This window comes from Haliotis rufescens, unplaced genomic scaffold, assembly GCF_023055435.1.
Source record: "Haliotis rufescens isolate VD_foot unplaced genomic scaffold, xgHalRufe1.0.p SCAF_9, whole genome shotgun sequence".
NCBI lineage: Eukaryota > Metazoa > Mollusca > Gastropoda > Lepetellida > Haliotidae > Haliotis > Haliotis rufescens.
In genome coordinates, this window is record NW_025964383.1 from 46,950,808 (window position 1) to 46,978,357 (window position 27,550).

General features: G+C 40.1%; 1 protein-coding gene across 4 annotated transcripts; it reads left to right on the plus strand.

The window, feature by feature from the left end:
- Nucleotides 1-636: 636 nt before the first annotated feature.
- On the plus strand, nt 637-27,550 carry LOC124149976 (oxalate:formate antiporter-like). Of its 4 annotated transcripts, XM_048390871.1 has the most exons (13): nt 637-794; nt 8,209-8,398; nt 9,618-9,744; nt 11,312-11,454; nt 11,627-11,747; nt 12,749-12,784; nt 13,420-13,476; nt 16,931-17,064; nt 18,183-18,303; nt 22,304-22,426; nt 23,749-23,958; nt 25,586-25,685; nt 26,994-27,550. In XM_048390871.1, the coding sequence occupies exons 1-13, from the start codon at nt 707-709 to the stop codon at nt 27,047-27,049; spliced, it is 1,506 nt and encodes a 501-aa protein (XP_048246828.1). In that variant the 5' UTR covers nt 637-706; the 3' UTR covers nt 27,050-27,550. The 4 variants fall into 4 exon arrangements, with proteins under 4 accessions (XP_048246828.1, XP_048246830.1, XP_048246829.1 ...); XM_048390873.1 differs by lacking the exon at nt 13,420-13,476; XM_048390872.1 differs by lacking the exon at nt 12,749-12,784.

Consider the following 27,550-nt stretch of genomic DNA (forward strand, 5'->3'; position numbering starts at 1 on the left):
TACAATTCACTGCTCTAAACAAAGACTTCCTCTATATTTTCCGAACAATTTTTTACACCACTTTTTGAAAATGAAAACGGAATTTGGTATAGACCTACCTACCTTCCGCACATTCAAGAAAAGATAATTCAAAGCATTGTCACTTTCTCAACCACAATCGCATGGCTGTGAGTATGATTGACACGAAACAGATCAGATTTCAGTGAATGTCGAACATGCGTGTAGCTAGTATGAAGTATATCCCTAATTTTAATTCGTTATAACCGTAGTTCGTTATATACAACATCGATCTATACAGCATTTTTTTAAATGACCGGGACTAAAAATTAAGTTCGTAATATCCGTCAGCTCGTTACAAGCGTGTTCGTCATGAACGTATTTTACTGAGTGTACTTTTCCGTCACTCTGAAATTATATAATATTATTGTCGATAGAATAAAATATGTTATCACATCACATTTAAAAAAACAAAACATTCACGGGCTTTTTCGCTGTGTTCTGATATTTGAGTGGAAATAGGTCATCATAAGAGGCATGTTGACATGTGTTTATCTTTTGTTATCAGATTCATGCACCTCCATCATGACTGGGCGTTTCCGGGCGGTCACGTGAATCAAAATAAAACCATGTGACAGACAGGCGACAGTTTCCTACAATGATTCCTCCCTACAGGGATCAGTCATTAGTTTGTTGACAGTCGCGAAGAATGGCGATACCTGACAGGTGGCGTGGATATCTTGTGATTGTGGGCGGGGTGCTCGTGCATCTAACTCTCGGCACAGTTTATACGTTTGGTAAGATTTGTAATAGCTTGTTTATGCGCTCCGGTAATTGTCGTTAAAATATCCAGACTAAGTGTGTCTGTCACTGGTGAGGCGAACACCTGTTGCGTGACTTCATACCGCACCAGAGTAGCGGACATAACGGCAAATCTGATCTAAACATATGTTTACATCAACAGAAGTATTCCATGTCTTAACGCGGTCGGTCTACATGGCAGGCAGATGTGGAGGAAAAAATGCTATGATATTTAACAGATAGGCCAAGGTCAGGGTTTTCTTATCAGGAAATATCAAACTTTTCCCTTATTGATGAGGCCTAAATCGACAAGGGTGTTTTTCTTCCGAGGAATAAGTTGCACAAATATGTTTTGTATCTAGGCTATAAGCCAACAAATGTATTATTATTATGCGACTTAAATAATACTAGTATTCTCACATGTGTTTTGAATCTAGAAAAGAAATAAAAATATATTCACTGAATATCAAATAAAAAGTTCATTTGCCCAAAATTCTAGACTGTCATAAACACACACCAAGAAAAAGGGAATCACGAGGCTTATAAACTGATGAAAAAATAGATGCAGATAGATCTAGGCTAGATAGATATTGTCCAAATTGTTTTTTACAGAATATCACAGACACATTCATAACAGTGTGACTTATAAACCTATCAGTTAAAGGGGCACTGGTCTGACCAATTCCCCCGGGACTGGTTGTTGCCTTTGTTATTGTTTTTTCCCATTAGTACCCGGATGACATAGATCTAGCAGAAATGTAGACTAGGTCACGACCTGTGCTGCACAATTTGTAAGTGCATTTGTCACTTTTATTGATAGTATAAGGATGTATGGTCACATTGATCAACAAAATGAAAAAGAGTTTTGGAAATAATAAGGAAATGTAGGTATCTTTGTGGGTAGCATCGGTAAAGGTAATGAAGTTTTGATAAGTCACATGCTTGGTAATTGTGCGATATATCTTTACACTATTTTGACTTGCAACACAAAGTAAATATTTCACCTGAGCTTTAGGAAATTTATTAAACACCAAAATATTCATTTATTTTACAAATTGACTGAAAAATATGTCCATTGCCTGAGTGAATCACATTTTAAACACACTCACAAAGGCAAAGACTTGTGAAAACAACGTAGACCTATTGCGCATCTAAGAACTTCCCAACGAAGACGTCGAGGAACAAGAATAATTCTGTTCAATGCTACAGCAAATGAATGAAAACAAAATGCAAATATCATAATTACAACCTACCAGAGAATAATTCTGTTCAATGCTACAGCAAATGAATGAAAACAAAATGCAAATATCATAATTACAACCTACCAGAGAATAATTCTGTTCAATGCTACAGCAAATGAATGAAAACAAAATGCAAATATCATAATTACAACCTACCAGAGAATAATTCTGTTCAATGCTACAGCAAATGAATGAAAACAAAATGCAAATATCATAATTACAACCTACCAGAGAATAATTCTGTTCACTGCTACAGCAAATGAATGAAAACAAAATGCAAATATCATAATTACAACCTACCAAAGTTATGTGTATAAGTTTAGGCAGCTTCCTTTTTTTAAGAAATGTATCCGTGAATATCCACATAAAGGAACAATATCCCACACGTCTGCGGCTGTAAAATGAAATTTATTCGATGTCACATGTTTCTGTAACATCATTTGGGATATTACAACCCGTGTTCGTTTCTCAACTGATCACTTAGTTTGTTTCAGTGGTTTCACATAGGTGTCAAGTCTCAAAGGTCAGCAGAGAAAGCCCACGTGACAACTATTTTCATAATGTCCACAGTTCTTTAAAAATCCATTGAGTTAGATAACAATGAGCAATCAATCATCGTATTATCGGTTAATCCAAAGTATGTTGTTTTTACTTCAGCACTTCACGCCATGATATGAGTGTATTCCCTTTGCTTTAGTAAACCTTTACATATAAACAAATACTTTTGACATATCCACTGTGCAAGATAACAGTGATTAATCAATCAATGTTTTTTGGGTTGATCCTTTGATGGCTAGGAATGATCCGTTGATTTACCAAAAGTAAATCAACTGATCATTCATCTCTTGCTGGGCTGCCACGTGCACACATGACACACTTTTCACCTCACTTGAAACCTGGACTTAGATTGAATAATTACCCCAGACACAACAAATGCTGAATGAGAACCTTTGTCAGGTAATCTGAGTGATGCTACCACTAATTATACCTGTAATAAATTCATTAACTGAGCATCAAGTGAAAGACGACAAATACACAAGTGTAGGGTTATACCAGAAAACACGGATGACAACAAGGGAGTAGTAATCATATTATCCATGTAATCTGAAAAAGCTTTCACTGCATGGATATTTTTTATTATTATTAAACTATAACAATCAGGGGTATTTCCACATATCAACATCCGATGAGCTCCGCCGTTCTTTTTGTCTGATTGTTTAGGCTGAAGAAATTAATTAACATGCTCCCTTTGTCAAAATCTTCACAGATCACGGGTAACCAATCAGTGTTCAAAAATGAGTAAAACATATATTGCCTCCAAGTATATTTAGCTGTCCTTGTCGACAGTAGCCCAGTCTCTTGCAATCACGCTCAGTTGAGTTAGCGAGCAAATCGACTCTCGGCGGCTAGTGAGTCTTAGCAGCCAGTGTCAGACAGCCGAGAAGAAGCCAGAGATTAGTGCCCCTTTAAAACCTAATAATATGAAAATTTATGTGACAGGACCAGTACATATGTTTCCAATACAAAGCTTTCATGTAAACACAAACGTTAACAATGGAACACACGATGCATTAAATGTGAATGTTTATTATAGCTAAAATAGATAGAATTATAAAAATACCTGTATGTTATCAGAAATCTACGAGCCACTGTAACTTGATAGCAGTCTGCTTTCCCCTAATGACAGACTGCTATCTATTCTTTTGCTATGTGACATTATTAGCATCACGTCTCTTGTTTTTGACGTCATCCTGTATTATTTTCTATGATTTTACTATTTGTAAAACAGTGACCTCCATTGTGAGCTTTTATCACGATGTTTTAAATAAAGTCACAAACATGGTTTCTTTAAAATTAATGGCTTTGTACATCACAATTAATGGCAATGAAATTTGTCTAATAACAAATTTCTGTACTAGAATTTTTATGTGAAATTACAAATATGTGAGATGGGTGTTGGAAAATCCAAGTGGCTGTTACTGACGATATAGGTCTCATATTAGGTCAGTAACAACCAACTTGGATTTTTACTGATGGTATACAGGCTCATATGGATGGGGTTAGTAGTAATGCTCTCTTATTGGTCAATCTCACTTTGAGGCATAATAAATAAATATATGTTTCTTTTCAGACAAATGTTATCAAATAGCCTACATTTAATGAGAAGTTGTTTGAAGTAGGAGACTGGTACATGTATGTGTGCATATGTAGGTAGTAGATGCTTTTAATGATATGATAAACAAAATATCATAAATAAATTAGGTAAAATTCATAAAGTAATGTATGGTATATCTGATCTGCTGACTCTGATTGTACTCAACTGATGAGATAAGCTTTTTGTAATGTGCAAGTCTGCAGCTGCCCGATGGTGTGGTGAATTATCTGGTGCACATGTGACATTTCCTGAGCTGAGACTTGATGTATGAATACCGTATTCGACGTAATAGGCACCCAGGGCGCTCTCAAAATTAGAAATAGGGGGCTCTTACTAGAATGTTATTTTGGTGAAAAAAACAGAGTTGAAAGATAAATTTCGTGGTTTATGCTGACAGCCTGAAATGTATATGTACGACAGATATATTTTCCCAGAATTAAATGTCCATAATTAAGGGTGCATATAACACACGAGTGCGTATTATACGCTAATAGATAAGTCTTGTGTACATTGATCAATCGGAAGGGGTGCTAATTGGGATTGTTCACTAGCCAATATCTTAGCAAATGTCGCCTTGGGCACTTATTACGTTGAATACGGTATTTATGTTTGTGATGTCTGTGATGTGAGGGAGCAGATGTTGTGAGCTCCAGGACTTCAGTGTTCCTGATCAGTATCAGCACGTGTCTGTATTTCCAGTAGGGGTATTGTAAGTATTATGTAGGCCTGTGTAATAACTCCTCAAATTATTTTTAAATAGAGTCTGCTGACTCTACTATATATTTTTTACTGTTCATGAAAAACAAATACCACACAGGAAATTGAAGCTCCTCAGAAAAGTTTTTTTGAGGAATTAAAATTATCTTGCTTACCATATTTCCTGGATTAAATGCCCTGGCGTAAAATTCATTCAGACAATCTGTACCCATGGCCTTTAATCGAGGCCTGGCGTTAATAATTTCAATATCCAACTAATGATTCGCTCAGGCCAATCTTCAATGATCTTCGTTACTGTAATTTTAGTAGTTCTCTAAAATGCTTCTGTTTAGCGGGGCAATGTGTTGTATGCATGCAGTAGTTGAAATACAATACGGAATGCATTGGGAAACTCCCACTGTACCTCATATGAAGAAGGTAGGTGGAAACTCAGACTGTTTTTGAGAGAGGATCTGGTCCGATACAGGTCAGTTCACTCTAAACTTAAACTACGTGTACTATGGAAACTAGCACTAAGTTATCCTCATCTTAGGTATTACATCCAACATTCCCTTAAGATAGCTTCCCGACCCATTACATCACGTGGATGTTCTAAATGTGGCAGACATGCCTATGTTTATGACAGACGTACTTCTACACTGTGGATATTTTATAAATGATCGAAATGAATTCTTCTCCACCCTCACTGACAAACTGGATGTCGAAAGTTATGTTCAAATTGAAGAGAATGAGATGCTCGCACTATTCTGGGGCTCAGTAAACATACCATCTGGAATTATGATTTATGCATAGTCCAATCAAAATAATTATCGATCAGATCGTCCTGACTGGGTGCCACCATTTTGTGTGAAGCAAACACAATTGATACGAGAAGTGGAATCTGATTGGTCCATAGGAGAGGTTTTGAAGGGCCATAACTGGTAATAGCCACTGGTGGCGCTACGATCGAGCCCAGTAATTCCAGCCTATTTCGGCAAGGGTGGAAACTAGACTTTTAAAGTCAGTCAACTCTCTTGCCTCGGGAAGATGCCCCAGAACAGCTGTCCTTGAAAACACCATGCACAGTGTGGTTTGTTGGTACTTTGAGAGGTGCATCTTGTATTCATAAATACATAGGTTATCTCCACATTTGTGTTGCTGATTTGTGTGTGAGGAGTACACAGTTTGTGAATTTAACCACTAGTCCGTAGCCAGAGTCTAGTAAAATGTATTGTGGTCTAGTAAGCTTTACTAATAAAGTCCATGCATTAACACTAATATCTACTGAAAATGATGTCCGGTGTCAAGTAGATTCAAAAGTTTATGGCAAAGACTGACAGAACATTAGTCTGTCATACAGACCCTGCAACAAATGTATCCAATACAGCCCATGCAAGTCTATAATGTTTGGCAAGTCTAGAATCTAAAAGTAAAAATGAAGAGAGTCCCTGGGCTCCTTCTTATTATATTTTCATTAAGAGACTAGATGTTAGTCTAACAGTACCTGTACAACACAAGCATACGTTCTCCAACATATTTGCAGGCTTTTGAAAAATATGATATATAATAGGATTGTATGGCTGGTTGGTTGATGTTTATTGCCAATTACATTTTAAATAGAACCAATAACAAATAGGCAGATGTGAGCAGCTGATATCACAGTGGCTGCCCTTTTTCATTGGAAATTCATCTACACACCATTTAATATTTGCACATGAATGCTTTTTGATGAGCTTTAATGCTTCCATTATAATTTATATAATTATTTACGATCCAACAATCATTTGAAAAAGTGGTCATATTGCTTGTGAGTTTTGGGATGGTAAATATCCTGTATTAGGAATATACATTACATTATGCGAGTCTTGACAAGCTAAATACATAATGTTTATCCTAATACAGGATATTTATCATCCTAAAATACTCAAAAGCATGATAACCTCTTTATCATATGGTGTCATTTTAAGTTCTCTCACAAACAGAGCCTAAACATTGCAAGTTTTCCTGGAATTTGAACTTTAATATATTTTGTCACAAGCTCAGAGTCAGTCAGACAGTGAACCTGTTGTGAAATTACTTTATTTCATGTTAACCTACAGACACATATACCTACAACTTATTTTCCCAAAGTATGTACTAGTATTTTTCGTTGTCAAGTGCACCCTCCTTTTCACAGAATCTGTGCACCCTCCCTGTTCCAAATGTCTGCTCCTGTGTTACTGCAAGTTAACAAACACAGGGATTTAAAGATTTCTCTATTATACTCCGCTGTGCAGAGTTGCATCCCTTGGGCACGCCAGAAACCTATGATTGTGGGTTCGAATCCCGGTTCACCCCGATTATGTTTCTAGGTTTGTCAGCACCATACCCGTGCTCGTGGGTTTCACCGAAGTGGTAAACGTCTGAGACCTGCATCACTTCGGGCTTTCCTCCCACATTAAGCTGACACGCCGTGATATAACTGGAACACTGTTAAAAGCGGCGTTAAACCCAACTCACTCACTCACTCTATTATACTCCCAACTTTCAAGTAAGACAAATAAAACCTGGTCATAGAAATGGTATAGATGAAAATCACCAAGAAGACATGTCCAGACTCTATCCATTGCAAAGTAAGGCCACCATTTTTTAATTTTATGTTTCATAGATTTATTCCAGCTTTTCCACACAAGGTTGGTTGAAATTAAAATATATAGCTATTTATTTATTTGTATGAAAGTCATTTTGCCGTTGAGTTGAAACTGCAGCTGGCTTCTTGAATCACTGATGGTAATCTATCTACCCCGGTATGTGTTGAAAACAAGCTATATTGCACCATGATCTAATGAATAAGTAGAGAATACTACACTCATTCTCATTGGTAGAAATAGGCACGAGTCCTGCAGTCCTCGCCAAATTGTCCAATAGTTTAGGTATCATTAAAGGACTAGTAGAAATTTGCCATTTTTAAGTGTTTTGCTATACGTTTGCATTATAAGGAACAGTGAACTAAAAATGTTAGTTTCTATCGCTGTTAGATACAATTTTCATGAAACAAGAGGACTTTCTGTGGTATCTGACCAGTAAAAGGAGAGGTCAGATCCCATAAAAAGTTTGCAGGTTTCGTAAAATTGGTATCGAACGAGAATGAGTGTGGTATTCTTTTTAATTAGTACCCATTTAATTAGTAAATATGTAATTAAGTGTAAATACACTACAATGTTCTTTCATTAACCCTGAAATCCCCACAGAGGATCGTGAAGAAGATGTTAACATGTTGGTAAATTAGGATGTATATTCTTACACAGAATGGCTGATGTGATGTGATGACTGTTGTAGGCAACCTGAACCCGTACCTGACGTCATACATTCGGAAGTACAGCAGCCCAAGTGACCTGCAGTATGCCGAGAGTGTGTGGATCTTCTCAATGTCAGCCATGGGCCAGGGGCTGTCCATGTTCCTGGGGGGCATCATCAACCGATTCATCGGGCCCCGACTCACCACACTTCTCGGCTCATTGCTAATGAGGTGCAACTTTTTGTTGTCTTGTATCTGTTTAGAATGGTTAGACAAGGACACTACCAGAAGTTATGAGATCCGACTTTTTTAGTCACCTCAAGGGAATTAACTGACTATAAAAGTCGAACTAGGCTGGGATTTCAGTGTTCTGGTTTGGCTGGACTAACTAGTTTATGCATAGTCCAATCAAAATTGGACCCGTGAAGATCCGGGGTAGAATAGGTCTTCAGCAACCCATGCTTGCCGTAAAAGGCGACCATATGCTTGTCATATGAGGCAACTAACGGGATTGGGTGGTCAGGCTTGCTGACTTGGTTGATGCCTGTCATTGATCCCAATTGCGTAGACCAATGCTCATGATATTTATCACTGGATTGTCTGGTCCAGCCTCGATTATTTACAGACCACCGTCATACAGCTGGAATATTGCTGAGTACGGCGTTAAACAACAAACCAACCAACCAATCAAAATTGCGTAATAAAATCAACATCCTGTTCGTAAACTGCCGTTGTAAGTTTCTTTGCTTGCAACATTTGCAAAGCATGTGTACCGTCAACTGGGCATAGATAGATGTATTCCAAATCTTTTCATGTTTTTAATCAAGGTGCTCAAGTAATTTCATGCACTTTGTGAGGTAAGACCCGTTTTTTAACAATATAGGTCTTGATTATTGATCAGATTGTTTTGTTTGAAGCAAATGCAAGTATAATAATAAGTGGAATCTGAATGATCAATAGGAGGGACATAGAAGGGACATAACACGTAATAGTCTCTGGTGGCCTATTTTGACAAGGGTGGAAACTGGACTTTTATAGTCAGTTAATTCCCTTGCCTCAGGAAGATGCTTAAAGTTGTCTTGTATCTGTTTAGAATTGTTAGACATGGACAGTACCAGAAGTCCATGAGGGGTAACATTACTTCACTGTCTTACTCACTCTTTGTGTCTGGTATTCATGTTTTTATGGGTGACCACATTCACCGTATTAAGCTCCTGCTCCAGTGATCTCCCCTGACGTGGTTCTAGACCTATATGCAAGTAATCTTTAAAAGCACCCCTTACTAGCTGATCCTGAGTGTTAACATGATGACAGTCTGTATTGTAGAAAACTGTATAAATAACTTGTATAAATGTTGTCAGGGATCATTTGATGAAAGGAAAGGGTGAATGTAAAACTCATGACCTAAGAATACAGGAGGTTATTTTGAGAATATATTTTGGTGTTCCAGTGCCGGAGTCCTGTTGACATTCATAGCAGTGCAGCACTCCTTCATTGCAGTTGTTTTCACTTACGGACTGATGTTTGGACTTGGCGTCGGTATAGCTTATGCAATACCCATAGCCTGTGCCATGAAGGTAGGTCCCCTGCAATTCCTATAGCCTGTGCCATGAAGGTAGGTCCCCTGCAATACCCATAGCCTGTGCCATGAAGGTAGGTCCCCTGCGATACCAATAGCCTGTGCCATGAAGGTAGGCCCCCTGCAATACCAATAGCCTGTGCCATGAAGGTAGGTCCCCTGCAATACCAATAGCCTGTGCCATGAAGGTAGGTCCCCTGCGATACCCATAGCCTGTGCCATGAAGGTAGGTCCCCTGCGATACCAATAGCCTGTGCCATGAAGGTAGGTCCCCTGCAATACCAATAGCCTGTGCCATGAAGGTAGGTCCCCTGCAATACCAATAGCCTGTGCCATGAAGGTAGGTCCCCTGCGATACCAATAGCCTGTGCCATGAAGGTAGGTCCCCTGCAATACCCATAGCCTGTGCCATGAAGGTAGGTCCCCTGCAATACCAATATCCTGTGCCATGAAGGTAGGTCCCCAGTAATACCAATATCCTCTGCCATGAAGGTAGGTCCCCTGTAATACCAATAGCCTGTGCCATGAAGGTAGGTCCCCTGTAATACCCATAGCCTGTGCCATGAAGGTAGGTCCCCTGCAATACCAATAGCCTGTGCCATGAAGGTAGGTCCCCTGCAATACGCAAAGCCTGTGTCATGAAGGTAGGTCCCCTGCAATAACCATAGCCTGTGCCATGAAGGTAGGTCCCCTGCAATACCCATAGCCTGTGCCATGAAGGTAGGTCCCCTGCGATACCCATAGCCTGTGCCATGAAGGTAGGTCCCCTGTAATACCCAAAGCCTGTGCCATGAAGGTAGGTCCCCTGTAATACCAGTAGCCTTTGCCATGAAGGTAGGTCCCCTGCAATACCCATAGCCTGTGCCATGAGTGAGTATGGTTTTACACCGCTTTTAGCAATATTCAAGCAATATCACAGTGGGCTGCACACATTGCTCCCATGTGGGGAATCGAACTAGGGCCTTTGGTGTGATGAGCAAACACTTCAACCTGTAGGCTACCCAATTGCCCCGCCTGTGCAAAAAAGCTAGGTCCCCCTACACTTCCCACTGTCTGTTCCATTGAGGTAGGTTCCCCACACCTTGCACTGTTATCAAGCCTGTGGTTACAAGCAGCACATGTACCACACACATCTGAAACTGGGAGTTTTGGAGATTTTCATGCATGTATTACTGGAAGTGAAATATGTCCCATGTACTTTTGCCTTTGAAATAACAAGAACTAGATGTGGAAATGTGGGGGTATGATTTTTTATCAAACTGTTGATGTATGCGATGTTCACAAGCGTAGACTATGTATGTGTTCATTGAAGTTCATAAAATAGATAAATTAGGAATAATCAACACCTTTACTGTCATTGCTGTTGCAAATGGTGTGACCACTTAAAAGTTCATAGCTGTCTTTAAATACAACAAACATCCCTATTTAATTTGACGAGTATATAAAAGTTATGTTATGTTTGTTTGATGTTAAACACCACACTCAGCAACATTCCAGCACTGTGATACTTGTCATGGGATTCACCATTGCTAGTCACACATGTATGTTGACCTTTGTGCTTCCAGTGGTTACCCCAGAAGAAGGGGCTGGTCAGTGGCTGTGTGGTGGCCGGCTTCGGGGGCGGCGCCTTCATCTTTGACCAGGTTCAGACAGCGTACATCAACCACAACAACTTGAAACCTCAAGCAGAAGAAGTTGGTGGAGAAAGGTACTGTGAGTTAAGTACTTTGTAAGCTTTCATCTCCCTGGGGGATAAGAATTGAACCGTGGCAGGTTTCTCAAAACGATCAGCTTTGCAAGGCTGTGCAGACTCTTAGACTGGAAGACATCAGGCCATGTGGGTATGCGCATCCTCTGACACTTTTCCTTTTTCTTGACAGTTATTTCACTCAGCCTGAGGTGTTGGACAAAGTGCCCAAGATGTTCCTGATACTGGGAGCATGCTACATCGTGATGCAGGTCATCGGCATCCTCTTCATCTCAGACCCGCCTCCTGTTGAGGTGAGACACATCTCTGTGGCCCGAGAGAATATTATCAGTATTAGTGTCATATGTTTGTTTGTTTGTTTGTTTGCTTGTTTGTTCTTTAACGACATTTGTTCTTTAGCAATATTCCAGATATATGATGGCGGTATGTAAATAATCATGTCTTGACCAGACAATCCAGTGATTGACATCACGCAATTGGGATATGATGACATGCATCAACTAAGTCAGCGAGCCTGACCACCCGATCCCTTTAGTCACCTGTTACAACAAGCATAGTCGCCTGTTACGGCAAGCATGGGTTGCTGGAGACCTACTCTCTACCCGGATCTTCACATATGTAATGAGTGTGTCTGTCTTGCTGATTTTTACAAAATGAGTTTGAGAATATGTGTATTTTGTGAGGGCAAGGAAGATACATGGAGTTTCACACTAGTTTCATAAGTCAGTAGGATTTACACTCATGTTAGTTTTATTTATGTTTGTACTGCCTCTGTCTTCATCTCCTGAGAAAATAAGTTTGGGTTAAGACTTGCTTATGTTCAAACACTTCCTGAAAACCTTCAAAACCAGCCTTGTTTATACATTTAGTGTTGTTGCAGGTCAGAACATGCAAGTTGTTGAAATGAACATGTCAAGTCATTTGTAGGAAACATTCATAATAATTTCTGAAAGTTTAGCGTGTACAATGTCTATAATAAATTACGGTATACAGATTCATTGGAACAAATACGGACCATGTCATACCTTGACCTTGGTGCCATTTTTTAAAACCATTTAAGTTTAGGAGAAGTGTCTATGTGAACAGGTGAATGCAGAATAGTTTAATGATAATAATAATAATAATTAGAAGAAAAAAATCCATAATTTAAGTTTCCAGTGGGTGAAAAATCACTCTAATGTCATGATCACACCTCATCCTCAGCCATACAGAATTATTAGTTTATTATAAACCTGAGTTATCAGCATTGCATTCTGCTGGTGATGTAGCATTCATACTTGTGTGGTTTCAACAGGACAATGGAGGTGATACAGCCATCACCATGGCCAAGGTAGTATTGTATGAGGTGATGGAAGTTTTGTGGAATGAGAGTAGCTTAGTGGTACATGTGCTCCTCTGTTAACCTGGTTCTCTTACTTTTCAAGCTGTTCTGCTGACGGGGCACAGGCTGAGGTAATCCACTGACTTGTGAGGCTGCTGTAGCAGCAAGTCTTGCATGGTGTGCATGCCTGTGTTGTTACTATGTAGAACTGGAAATGAGTGTCTGCCTTTAAAATGTGTAGCAAAATGTTCTCTTTAAATAACCTGTGTTTGACCCCCTAACATTTCGAAATGAAAATGAGGCAATCCTTGCAAATTATAAAACAAACACAGTTATTGTGAAATCACATCCATCAAACGTGTATGCATTAAAGAAGCAACATGTTTCCTGTGGTAAAACCCTGTTTGAGGTGAGTGGTCATGAGGAAGAGTGCTGACACAGCATGGGTGGTCATCTGGCTGAACTCGGATCTTAACCCACAACAATCTTACACACTCAGTATGATTGTCATACAATTTTTGAAAAACTTGAGGTAGTAGGTTGTGAGTTGAGGTCCCGATGAGCTACAGAGCCTTCTGTCATGATTGAGCTGAATACGCGCGACATATTGCAACTTTGTCTCACTCTTTAAATTTTCACAATAGGTAAGGACAACGTATGTGCCACACCCAAAAGGAAATGGATCAGAAGAGCCAGAAGATGTAACATTCCAGCTTTGTTTTTCGCTTATATTCTGACCTGACTAACAATGTTCCGATATCGTGCTCTGATATCGTGCTCTAACATCGATCATAGCAGCTTCTGCCTGGGTCTCTGCTGCATCCTCTTGTGTGGGGCGGTGGCCGTGATGGCAGATGATGAACAGACATGATTGATTGGGTCATCAATGGATGGATGGTTGACAGGAAGGGTGATCTCATGAATGAATGATGGTTGACAGGAAGGGTGATCTCATGAATGAATGATGGTTGACAGGATGGATGAATAAATGGAAGGATGGTTGACAGGATGGATGGCATGCATGGAAGGATGGTTGACAGTCAGTACTCTGTGCCTGAGTGGGGTATTCATGTTAAACTGCGGCATGTTATCTCACATGGCTAGCCCTATAAAATCGGCATTAGTTCGGACTAGTACAAGCGGCCACAGGCACATACACTTCGCTATATAAGTGCCCATTTCACCTCACCTCATCACACTGCAGGTAGTGTTACAACTAAGGTGGGGGAACTCTCTCAGCAGAGGTGTAGGCCTTAAGTGTGATTGTATGTTCAAATCACAGATTCTCCCTGATTGTCCGTATGTTTTGTCAGCACCATCCTCATGATCATAGGTTTCACCAATGTGGTAAATAGCTAAGACCTGTATCACTTCAGGCTTTCCTCCACCTTTAGGTTATATATGCCTGAAATATTGTTCAAAGCAGCAATGATCTAGTCACTCACTCACAAGAACTTAAACTCTCTGAAATGGCTTCAACCACGGACGTATATACTTCTATATAAGTCTTTGCTTCAACTAACTCACTATCAGCTTTAATTGATTCACATGTAATGTTTATTGTAGTAATTCTATATGACTAACACTTTTGATCATTTGATCTATGTGAAAATTCTTAACTTCTAAGTAGGGCTTCAAAGAGTACTCGAGTACTCAGGCACGGGCCGAGTTTAATGGGACTCGAGTCCAGTTTGAAGGACTCGAGTACTCGACCAAGGGAGATAACTCTAATTTGTCCGACTTTCAATAAGTTAATAGAAACGTGTCTTTATGTAACTTTCTTTTTCATGAGTAATCAATTAAATCAAATAAAAGTGTAAATAGCTTTTCGTTTAGTTATTTTTCGAAACAATACTTATTTACCACCATTTCATAAGGATATTTCCCAGTTTAAAAACATACTTTATTTCTTGTTTAAAAGTGATGTTTTAAGAAGCTATTAAACTGTTGCAAGCAGTGGACCTATTCATTCTAATTAAGCGTTGTAACGTTAATCATTATTAATTTAATATTTTCATAAGTTATTCATAACTGGACATCACTTTATTGAATATTAACATTGTTTTACTGTATCCCATTCTAATTATCTCTTCAAATGTTGGGAAAACGTCTTATAGAAGTCAACTATAAAATTTACAAGCCTAGTAATTGTTTCATGTTTTGTTTTCAATTAAGAAAAAGTTAAATACTGACTGGTGAATTTGTGATAACATTGAAAATGTTACTTTTAACTTATTATCTATATTTTGTCATTTATTGACAATTTCCTGCTGGCATCAAATGATCTTATTTTTCATATAAGGTATACCTAAGAAGCCATCCCGTCTATCACCAATCTCAACATACATCACATGACGATCACATGTGCAATATTTTTTTTTCACCCTGAACATGGCGTGTGTTACATTGAGATGTAAACAGTTCTTTTCCCAAGACAATTCTTATTTCAATGAAGCTTCATACAAATTTCAAAGGTATTTTATTTGATACACGATCACATTGGTGTTCTAAGTGATCTACGATGTCATTGTGACTCTTTCATTTTGTATAGGATAGGATAATTGCCAGTTTTATTGAACTGATGTGTAATTGCGGGTACTCGAGTCTTAACCCTCGGGTACTAGAGTCCATATTTTTGGACCCGTTGAAGCCCTACTTCTAAGGACACAGATTCCATCTGTCAGAACTTTTTTGTAACATTGATAAGTCATTATATATCTCTCTCTGTCTGTAGGGGTTGAGCAGTGCTATCTGCCTGTAGGGGTTGTGCAGTGTGCTGTGCCTGGGTGGACTATGCAGTGCCCTCTGGGGGAGTTGTGATGTGCCTGGTTGGGCTGTGCAGTGGCATCTGGGAAGTTGTGCAGTGTGCTGTGCCTGAGTGGGCTGTGCAGTGCCCTCTGGGGTGTGTGTGTGTGTGTGTGTGTGTGTGTGTGTGCAGTGGGTTGTGCAGTGTGCTGTGCCTTAATAGGCTGTTCAGTGCCCTCAGGGGGGTTGTGCAGTGGGCTGTGCAGTGCCCTCTGGGGGGGTTGTGCAGTGGGCTGTGCAGTGCCCTCTGGGGGGGTTGTGCAGTGTGCTGTACAGTGCCCTCTGGGGGGGTTGTGCAGTGTGCTGTGCCTTAGTGGGTTTAAATATTTGTGCTTATTGACAGCACCAAGACATTGCTTGTTGGCTTCACAAATGTCTTGTCTGCCTGATGTTCTGACTCTGGGGCAAAAGGGGATCCCTCTACTTGCCGTTAAAGTTGCTGAATATGAGGATTTGGGGGTCACAGTTCTTGTTCTGGCATGTAGAGAATCTCAGCCACGTCTTCCGAGATCATACATATCAAGATGAGTTGATAAAAGTTTCAATTATATAATTGATACATTTAACCTTGGAAGAGAAGAGGGTGGGATTCTATTTAACATCCAAAATCATTCTTCCAACTTTTGCAATTTGTAAACAGTAACAATCTTCAGTATCTTCAGTGTAAATAGTACAGATTCAGAGAAAGAGATTAGTCATGTCTTTTGATTGTGACATCTTGGTAACCGATGACGTCACACTGGTCTATAAAATCAGTGTTGGATGATAACTTCTCAGAGATCATGGAAATTGTTGCTCATGCTATCAACCACTGTTTGCTTGACCAAACTTCAAGGTTATTGGCTGCTGTTATGCTGCTTATATTATTGATCACTTTGGCTTTCCACTGCATTGTCACTGGCTGCTCTCTGACTGCATGTAACAGGTATTGGTACTTTTCATATGGCAAAGAAAGCCTGTATTCTGTTACGGAAGAGGGACAATCTTTGCTTTGACTTTGAGCCTGCTTTCCAGTTTTCAGTTTTGTGTATTATATAATCATAAGTATGCGAATGCTATAGTTGTATGTGATACCACCTGCATATTATGGCTCATACTGACTCCATGTTGTGTGTGACCAGAAGAATAACATGCTGTTCATGGGCGGATACAGCTTTTTTGAAAAGGGGGGGTGCACAATTAAGATCTATTTATTGTCTTTGGTGGTAATTTATACAGAAATAAAGATTTTTTTCGAAATAAAAAGGGGGGGTGCGCACTAAGTTGTATGTTTGTGATCTGAGACGATAATGTGTCGACGAAATCGTATTGTCCCATGTGATATTGCAGCAGAGGAAATTGATGTTGCAGGTGATGGATGTGACATTGAACCCTGACAGGGAGGACAGCGAGACCAAAGCCTTGATCCCTGCAACCAACTCGGATGAAGAGGGAAGGCTGGAGCAAAGGGAGACAACCAAGATATTGGAGCAGGCAGTTGTGAAGTACTGAGTCCATCTTCGGATATTGTAGAACCTATTTTTCTTAACCCAATGAAATTGACAGGCAAACACTGGAATGTTGCTGGATCGGAATATTCATGGAAATGACCAGTTTCCAATATATGTGCACCTGTAAAGTAATCCAAGAAAGTCTGAAAGTCAAGTAATACAAAATATGAGATAGCTAAGTGATAAATCACAAAGAACAACGAAGAATGGTTTATTTTTATTTCTGAAGATTTGAATATGCGCTGGCAACTTGATCACGTCATATATTGAACAAAGTAAATTTTGAGAGGGAAGTGTCTACTAAGTTGTTACCGATAGTTTTAGCTGGGCTAAGCAGATAAATGCAGTGGCCGAATGATCGCTTCCAAAAGTGGGAGAGATATGACAATCGGTTTTAGGAGAAAAGGTACAGATAATCGACGTGAGGATTGTGAGAATAAGTGGGAAATACCAAACTTAACCCACCATGTCCGACATTTCCGAGGTCGGATTCTACTTTGGGAGTCATCATTATTCAAATTTGGGAAATTGTTTTTAAAGCTTGTACATTTTATCAACATCCTTAAGCAGGATTTACATAATATTGATATCTCCTATAAGAAATAAATGACTTGTGGTGGTTGTTTATCTTATGATAAAACACTGCAGGGATCGTACAATAAAACACTGCAGGGATCGTACAATAAAACACTGCAGGGATCGTACAATAAAACACTGCACGGATCGTACAATAAAACACTGCAGGCATCGTACAATAAAACACTGCAGGGATCGTACAATAAAACACTGTAGGGATCGTACAATAAAACACTGCAGGCATCGTACAACAAAACACTGCAGGGATCGTACAACAAAACACTGCAGGGATCGTACAACAAAACACTGCAGGCATCGTACAACAAAACACTGCAGGCATCGTACAACAAAACACTGCAGGCATCGTACAACAAAACACTGCAGGGAGAACAAATCATGAGGGGCTTCAGTGATTTTTTTGTACAATAAACAACTCCCACTCATCCTTTATTTGTCAGGTAAAAGGCATCGACATGGTTTGTATGAGTAACTGTTTACCGACAGTTCGGTCATGAACGTAACGGGCAATGTTTCAGGGATGATGAGCATGCTGTCCTGAACCCGAAGCAAGTGTTGAAACACCGAGCATTCTACATCCTGTGGTTCATCTTTCTCTTCAATGGACAGGGCGTGGTGTTCTTCTCCTCACTGTATAAGGTCAGTCCGGGAAATACCTCACCTCCTTCTTCCAGGGAAATACTCGTCCCTAATTCTAGGTACAGTAAACTACGGTTATAACAAACTCAAAGGGATCACTAACTTTAGTTCGTTTTAACCGTAGTTCGATATGTGTAAATACACAGCATATACACAGCATATACACTGCATATACACAGCATATACACTGCATATACACAGCATATACACTGCATATACACAGCACATACACTGCACATACACTGCACATACACAGCATATACACAGCATATACACTGCATATACACAGCACATACACTGCACATACACTGCACATACACAGCATATACACAGCATATACACAGCATATACACAGCATATACAAAGCACATTCACATCATATACACTGCATATACACAACATATACACAGCATATACACATATACACTGCATATACACTGCATATACAAAGCATATACACAACATATACACAACATACACAGCATTTACACTGCACATCCACAGCATATACACTGCATATACACATAATATACACTGCATATACACAACATATACACAACATATACACTGCATATACACAGCATACATACAGCATATACACAGCATATACACAGCATATACACTGCACATACACAGCATATAACACAGCATACATACAGCATATACACAGCATACATACAGCATATACACAGCATATACACATCATATACACAGCATATACACTGCACATACACAGCATATAACACAGCATACATACAGCATATACACAGCATACATACAGCATATACACAGCATACATACAGCATATACACAGCATACATACAGCATATACACATCATATACACAGCATATACACAACATATATACACAGCATATATACACAGCATATACACAGCATATATACACAGCATATACACAGCATATATACAGCATATACAAAGCATATATACAGCAAACGGACCGAACCAAAAAGCAGTTTGTTATATCCGTCAGTTCGTTATAAGCTTGTTCGTTATAAAGGACCTACACTGGTCCTAAGAGGTGATGTATTGGAATGTGCCTGAGGAGGACCATCCATGAAGTCTCCTGTTACAACCAGCATGGGTTGCGGGGAACCAATTCTAATGTAACTGCAACGGGTCTAAGACAACTACCACATTAAACTACCACATTAAACCCACCTGTAAACAATCGAGTCATTACCAGACTGACTAGACAATCTAGTAACATGAGAGCACATTTTCTGATTCTTCTGGTACTAAAAACAATATTTTAATTCAGTACAACTTCAAAATAACTAATATCTGTCATTTAATAAAGTTTGTTGTTCAGCATTTTTTTATCGCTACAACCTGTCACAGATGTCATGTTGATTTCCGCGAAATAAATTGTTTGAGTCCATATAGTTCAATATATGCAACAGGTTGCAATGAAATTTAATAGATATCTAAGTAAGGTTATTTAATCAATTCTCTTTGAAAATCATATATTTTGTAAGCATAATTTTGAATTTTTTTTAATTAAGGAAGCAGACCTTTTTCCCCATGAGCAAAATGAGTACCATTTTCAAAGTACTACGGTAGAATAGAGATAAGCCTACTAAAGTGATCGGTTCCAAATTATGAGAATAGGTATCTATAGTCTGGAAGGTAATTTAAGGTAACGACGTTTTCTACAATGTCTGAAAAACTATTGGACCTACTCCAGTCAAAGTTGGTATGAGATTATTAAACAGTCATACATAACTGGATGTTACATTTAAAGACAATCGGTGCATGAATAAAAAATCTGTCTATTTAGTTATCACTATATTTCATCAACAACCAGACCTGTTCGTCACGGGTAGAACGAGCATTCATTGTAACAGCCATCTGCATAATGCTACCCCTGCGTCACAGGGTCATATGACACAGTTGAACTAATCAACTCAACTCGAAAGGTTGCACGGGAATCACGCACGCACGAATACGGTGTTAGCGTTGGGCGTCTCAAGCAGTTATTTAATAATATTTATCCAATTATTTTTGCATTCTTTTTCAGGTCAGTGTTATTGACTTGAATGTATCATTCCTTGCCACATTATTATATTTCATGCATATTGTTATTAGGTGTCATATATCATACATAATTAGACAAATCATTGCTTTATGGTTTGGAAGAAAATATTTAATATTTTTGTAGATAATTAGAGACTTTCGGGGCTGTTTCGGGTGAAAGAGAATCAAATTCTGAACCAAGAATTGCACAAAGTGGACAAGATCCGATTACGACATGTACTACAAAGCACAAACATATAATCCTAGAAATTCTTCGATAAACAATTTTTTTCTCACGAATCCCACAAACTACAAGAATGTTTGTGAATCAAATAGGATATATTAAAGATTCTTAAGAAATGATTAAGAATATGTACGAATATGTAAGAATTCATATCCGTGGTAATTAGGGCTATTACATGTCGTAGTGAAACAGGTGTATATGTATTGCACTATTCTTAGTCCCACGCAATGCCCTCGTCATCAGATTCTGAGTCTGTGCTGTCACCTAAATGAACAACAACAGGCTGGACAGTATCTGGTCGGATACAGTCTTGTTTCCAATATTCTTCCTCAACTTTGATAACATGTTGGTCACAGTTTACCCAACGTACATCTGTAATTTCTCCCATCCCTTTCAAGACAATCTGCTTGACGTCGGCAAACTTGAAGGTCTTATTTTGCCGTGCGACCATATTTTTCAAATCACCCCAGATTAGTTCGATGGGATTCAAGTCACAATGGTAAGAAGGATGTCTAAGCACTTCGTGACCGTGTTCTCTCAACATGTTGTAAATCAATAAGGGGGCGGGCGTTTGCTCTGAAGAACCAGTTGGTGGTTGTCAGTTTTCTTTGGCTTTCGTGGGCCGAGCAATGCGGTTGTTGTCCAACCACTGACATATCTCACCTTTGGTGGAATTTGAGGTTGCACAACGGTTAATAGGATCCCGAAAACTGAGCATTGTCCATAACCACCAAGGATTTATCAGGGAGAGCTAAGGAGAGCTGCTCCCTAAAGTAAGCAGTGAAACCTGACTATTCATCTCGGTATGGTAGTCTCTGCCATCTGTAGATCAGGATCTGAACACTAGATCACACCCTGGGAGGAAACCTCTGTGGGAGCCTGCATGGAGGACAATCAGGCGCTCCCCTTTACCAGGGGGGATTTTTTGCTGTGGCTCTCTGGTATCTGGGTGAGACCATTGGTAAGCCGCTGTGTGGCAGGCGTTAACACAGGTTTCGTCCAAATAGACAGGCTCATAGCCTTCTTCTCGTTTCTTTTTAATAATGCGCAAATAATTGATATGCAAACGAATGATATTTGGTCGTTCACACATTGCTAGTTTCGACCCTTTCGTCTTTTTGTACTGATATCCAAATTTGGAAAGGAGTTTACAAATTTTCCATTTGGAAATATCTAAGTCATGCGTTGTAAGGAGAATTTGTTTTAGTTTTCGTGTTAAAATAAATTCATTTTCTCGTGTTAACCGCCGAATCACGTCCCTGACAACTTTTTTATCAAAGGAATCTAACTTTAATTTCCTATCCTGTTTTGAGATGCTCCCTAAGGGATGTGCAGGGGAGCATGTGTTTTTATGAGAGTTAAAAAAATAAATGCAGGTGTGTGGTTATGCAACCTGTCCTCTCTTTCTGCAATGTAAAGCAACTCTTTGGCAGATAGGGGTAGTGGGATAGCCTGGTGGTTAAAGCGTTCGCTCATCACGCTGAGGACCGGGTTCGATTCCCCACATGGGTACAATTTGTGCAGCCTATTTCTAGTGTCCCCGGCCCTGACATTGCTGGAATATTGCTAAATGCGGCATAAAACAATACTCACTCACAAGTTTAACTAAACTAAAGTTGGTGTGGTATATGTTAAACTATAAACATTGACACACTTCCACGTTTCACTGCGGTACCAAAGTCAAATGGTTTACATCAGTTCACGTCTTCTTCATATCCAGGCTTATGGACAGACGTTTATACAGGACGACGTCTTCCTGGCCACAGTTGGAGCATTCGCTGCCGTCTTTAATGCTGGTGGACGAATTGCATGGGGACACTTAGCTGATAGGTTTTCATTCAAGGTACAGTATGGAGAGATTCAGCTCCTTGTAGTGCACATCCTTATCCCCATCAACGCCAGCACAGCTTACACTTACGCTTACACTTAGGCCTCCATCACAGCAGCTTTTCCTGCTGTGAGAATAATAAAATATTCATAAGACACAAGTATTACAGTCAGCAGAGTAACAGTAAAGAGTGAAGCGATATATCAAACAATATCAATTGTTGGCCATGAAATAGGAAGATAACTGGAGGAATTTAATAATGCTGATCGTATCGTCGAGAGTATGCATACGCGTACGAATCGATAGTTTCAGCAGTTGCAATTTATTATAGTCTGTCAGCCATCATCTTGGCACTTGTATGTCAACAAATATATTCCATTAAACACACACTCACGCCAAGAAAGTTGGCTATTATCGAATAATAATCATTGGCCTAACTACAAATAGTTTTGTAATATTTAATGACCGAATAAAACTATTTTCTTCATTGTTATCATGTAATGTTGTGACTGTTGACATGGCCATGTAGTAGGGGGTAGGAACACACCAACTCAATTCATGCAACAATGTGGTCAGACTCAGAGTCATTAATGTTCGAATGGGTAATTTCAACATTTTTGCATCATATTGCCATCTGTAATTACTGTCAATCATGACATTAGCATCATGAGCCTGAAGTTGCAAGTGTCCCTTGCTTGCATTAGTCAGGAGACACATTTCACTGGACATACTGAGTTTCTTGTCATGCCAGGGTCACTGGCGGAAACAATGACATATAACATAGATCACACCAAACAATGTCAACCCTAGATTAGTGCTTCTCACAAAGTTCAGGGTCAAGTTCATCAAGCAGTATGGACTGTGGGTATCTATGTAAAATAGCCCAGGGGTCGACTCTTGCATTAATTTCGTGATGCATTAATATCAGGATTTACAGTATGTTAAGACAGAATTGAGGAGTCCCCACTATATAAGTGGGAATTCTATGTTTAACTATTAATATGCAATTTGCAGGATTAAGATTTGTTAATATCCGAGGACTGACAGTTTATTTTCCAAAATGTCCTAAGGATTCTTTACAAGAGCTGTCATATAGAGAGAATGTCCTAATGCCATTTGACAGGTTAGAACTTAACATTAGCCCGCTAGCCCACGGCTAATACAAATTCCTGTGGGCTTGTGCAAGTTTTCTAATTTCCCCATTGCTTTAACATTACAAGGGTGTTTTATCTTTATCCGGACTAGTAAAGCTTTTGAGTTTAGTTCTATCCCTGTGTATGTCCCATCAAAATCACTCCATGTTTGTGACAGCTGACATGATGTCCTTGTGTTCTCAGATTAGCATGATGTGCCTGTGTGCTCTGTTCACGGCCCTGTTACTGACGATAGGGCTGACCAGCATGGCAGGGAAGTGGCTGTTCTTCATCTACGTGTGTCTCATATTTGGCACATTCTCCGGCAACTTCTCCCTGTTCCCCGTCGCTACAGCTCGCTCATTTGGTCAGCTTCACTACCCTCTCAACTACGGGCTGCTGTTTACGTCACAGGTAACGTGTGTGATGGTGTGTGATACTGTGTATCGGTTGATGTCACCGATTTTGTGGCTGCAGTGTGTTAACGTGACCGATTGTGTGGCTGCAGTGTGTTAACGTGACCTATTGTCTGCCTGCAGTGTGTTAACGTGACCGATTGTGTGCCTGCAGTGTGTTAACGTGACCGATTGTGTGGCTGCAGTGTGTTAACGTGACCGATTGTGTGCCTGCAGTGTGTTAACGTGACCGATTGTGTGGCTGCAGTGTGTTAACGTGACCGATTGTGTGGCTGCAGTGTGTTAACGTGACCTATTGTCTGCCTGCAGTGTGTTAACGTGACCGATTGTGTGCCTGCAGTGTGTTAACGTGACCGATTGTGTAGCTGCAGTGTGTTAACGTGACCGATTGTGTGCCTGCAGTGTGTTAACGTGACCGATTGTGTGGCTGCAGTGTGTTAACGTGACAGATTGTGTGCCTGCAGTGTGTTAACGTGACAGATTGTGTGGCTGCAGTGTGTTAATGTGACCTATTGTGTGGCTGCAGTGTGTCAACGTGACCAATTGTGTGGCTGCAGTGTGTTAACGTGACCGATTGTGTGCCTGCAGTGTGTTAACGTGACCTATTGTCTGCCTGCAGTGTGTTAACGTGACAGATTGTGTGGCTGCAGTGTGTTAACGTGACCGATTGTGAGCCTGCAGAGAATGTTAACGTGACCGATTGTGTGGCTGCAGTGTGTTAACGTGACCTATTGTGTGCCTGCAGTGTGTTAACGTGTCCGATTGTGTGGCTGCAGTGAGTTAACGTGACTGATTGTGTGCCTGCAGTGTGTTAACGTGTCCGATTGTGAGGCTGCAGTGTGTTAACGTGACTGATTGTGTGGCTGCAGTGTGTGAATGTGACCTATTGTCTGCCTGCAGTGTGTTAACGTGACCGATTGTGTGCCTGCACACGTTACCGATTGTGTGGCTGCAGTGTGTTAACGTGACCGATTGTGTGCCTGCAGTGTGTTAACGTGACCGATTGTGTGGCTGCAGTGTGTTAACGTGACCAATTGTGTGCCTGCAGAGAATGTTAACGTGACCGATTGTGTGGCTGCAGTGTGTTAACGTGACCTATTTTGTGGCTGCAGTGTGTTAACGTGACCGATTGTGCGCCTGCAGAGAATGTTAACGTGACCGATTGTGTGGCTGCAGTGTGTTAACGTGACCGATTGTGTGGCTGAAGTGTGTGAACGTGACCTATTGTGTGACTGCAGTGTGTTAACGTGACTGATTGGATGGGTGCAGCATGACCGATTGTGTGCCTGCAGTGTGTTAACGTGACCTATTTTGTGCCTGCGGTGTGTTAACATGACCGATTTGATGGGTGCAGGGTGTAATGACAGTGGTAGAAACATTTTTGGTCCACTAGTCCTTATGATGATAATATATAGCAAAACCCTTAAAAATGGCAAATATCTACCAGTCCTTATGATACCTTAACTATTGGGCAGATTGGCAAGGACTATAGGAATAGTGCCAATTTCTAACCCTGACTGACATGACTGAATGTGTGCTTTCTGAGTAGTTCAGTGTGACCAAAGTGTGCTTTGAATGGCAACAGAATACTTGTACTCTGAGTAACCAGACCAGCTTTTCTTCAGGTGATCACAGCCCCTGTGGGTGCCATACTTACCTCCCAGCTGAAGAGCATCATAGGCTGGTACGGGATGTTCTTTGTGGTGTCAGGATTCTCATTTAGCAGTAAGTCAGCCAAAAGTTCCACCCTCTTATAATCTGGGGGCGGTCGGGTAGCCTAGTGGTTAAAGCGTTCGCTCGTCACGCCGAAGACCCGGGTTCGATTCCCGACATGGGTACATTGTGTGAAGCCTATTTCCGGTGTCCCCCGCCCTGATATTGCTGGAATATTGCTAAAAGCGGCGTAAAACAATACTCACTCACTTATAATCTGGGAAAATGCTGTGAAAAAATATTTTGTTATGGTGTTTTTACACACACATCGTTCACTGAACACATTTTATGTTCTGAAGCCCGGACTGAAAAATGCTCAGTCTCAGTCCCAGAACTAATATCTGCAGAAAATTAACTTTGATTTTAATTTCCAATCCAGCCCTTCATTTTGTCAGGATGGTGGACTGATGCTATTTTCTCCAGATAGTATATAGTGTAGTATGTTCTGGAACAGTAATCAGGCTCCCTGAGACATGTTGTAGTCAAGGAGCTGTTGGTTTGGTTTGTTGTTTAACGCTGGACTCAGCAATATTCCAGCAATGTGACCGCGGTCTGTAAATAATCGAGTCTGGACCAGACAATCCAGTGATCGATATCATGAGCATCAATCCATGCAATTGGGATCGATGACATGCATCAACCAAGTCAGCAAGCCTGACCACTCGATCCCGTTAGTTGCCTTTTACGACAAGCATAGTCTCCTTTTACGGCAAGCATGGGTTGCTGTAGACCTATTCTACCCTGGATCTTCACGGGTCCCAAAGGAGCTGTAGTGTATGTGTTCCTCCTTAATGAATATGAATGGCAAACGTTCTTTTGTTAATAGGCCTCCATAGAATTGCTTGACTTTTGTTGCCAATGACATAAAACAACAATCAGATTCCTCAAAACAACACTATATAATTAAATTTTCCTTGTGTTTACGCCACGCCTACCGGAGCCGACTACATTTATTGCTACGGAATGTTGGAGAATCCCAATATTGCAGTCAAGGGAATTCCCTTTCTGCTCACATGTATCATCATGCACAGGGCACCTAGCAAAAACATTTGTAAGAATTTGCAGTGCGGATTCATACAGTTTGGACAATATTTTTTCGATTCATACCTCAATGAACAAAAAAAAACACACAGTCAATCCTTAAGTATAGCTACAGAAACTGGATGTTCAGTTTAGACCAAAGATGACCATTTCAGGTCAGGAAACGTTTGTAGTTGACTCTAGGACATGTCTTCACATAGAAATAAACCTGAAACTAAATTCAGTTGGTATTTTGTCTGAAGGAGTCTCTTTTAATGATGTTGTTTGGTTTTATTTCAGGTTTTATACTGATGTTTGTTTTCAAAGTTAAAAATTCCAAAGGAAAAGACATATAAAGCAGACTTACTGTGAACAGCCAGAAGGGAGAAGACATGGGCAGTGAGCCACCCACGGGGACTCTGACAACCACACAGCAGACAGAGACATTTCATTACTGGATGTATGTCTGGGTACATGGACATCTACTTGTGTGTGCAATATTCCCTATACCTGTTGTCTATCTAGGTATATGGACATTGTATTGTGCGTGCAATGTTCCCTATACTGCCTAGGTATATGGACATCTATACATGTATGTTTGATACGAGGGTGATATTCCCCAGATGACCCACCTGGGTACGTGGACATCTACTTGTGTGTGCAATATTCCCTATACTAGTCATCTGCCTGGGTATATGGACATCTAGTTGTGTGTGATATCAGGTGATGCCCCCTATACTAGTCGTCTGCCTGGGTATATGGACATCTAGTTGTGTGTGATATCAGGTGATGCCCCCTATACTAGTCGTCTGCCTGGGTATATGGACATCTAGTTGTGTGTGATATCAGGTGATGCC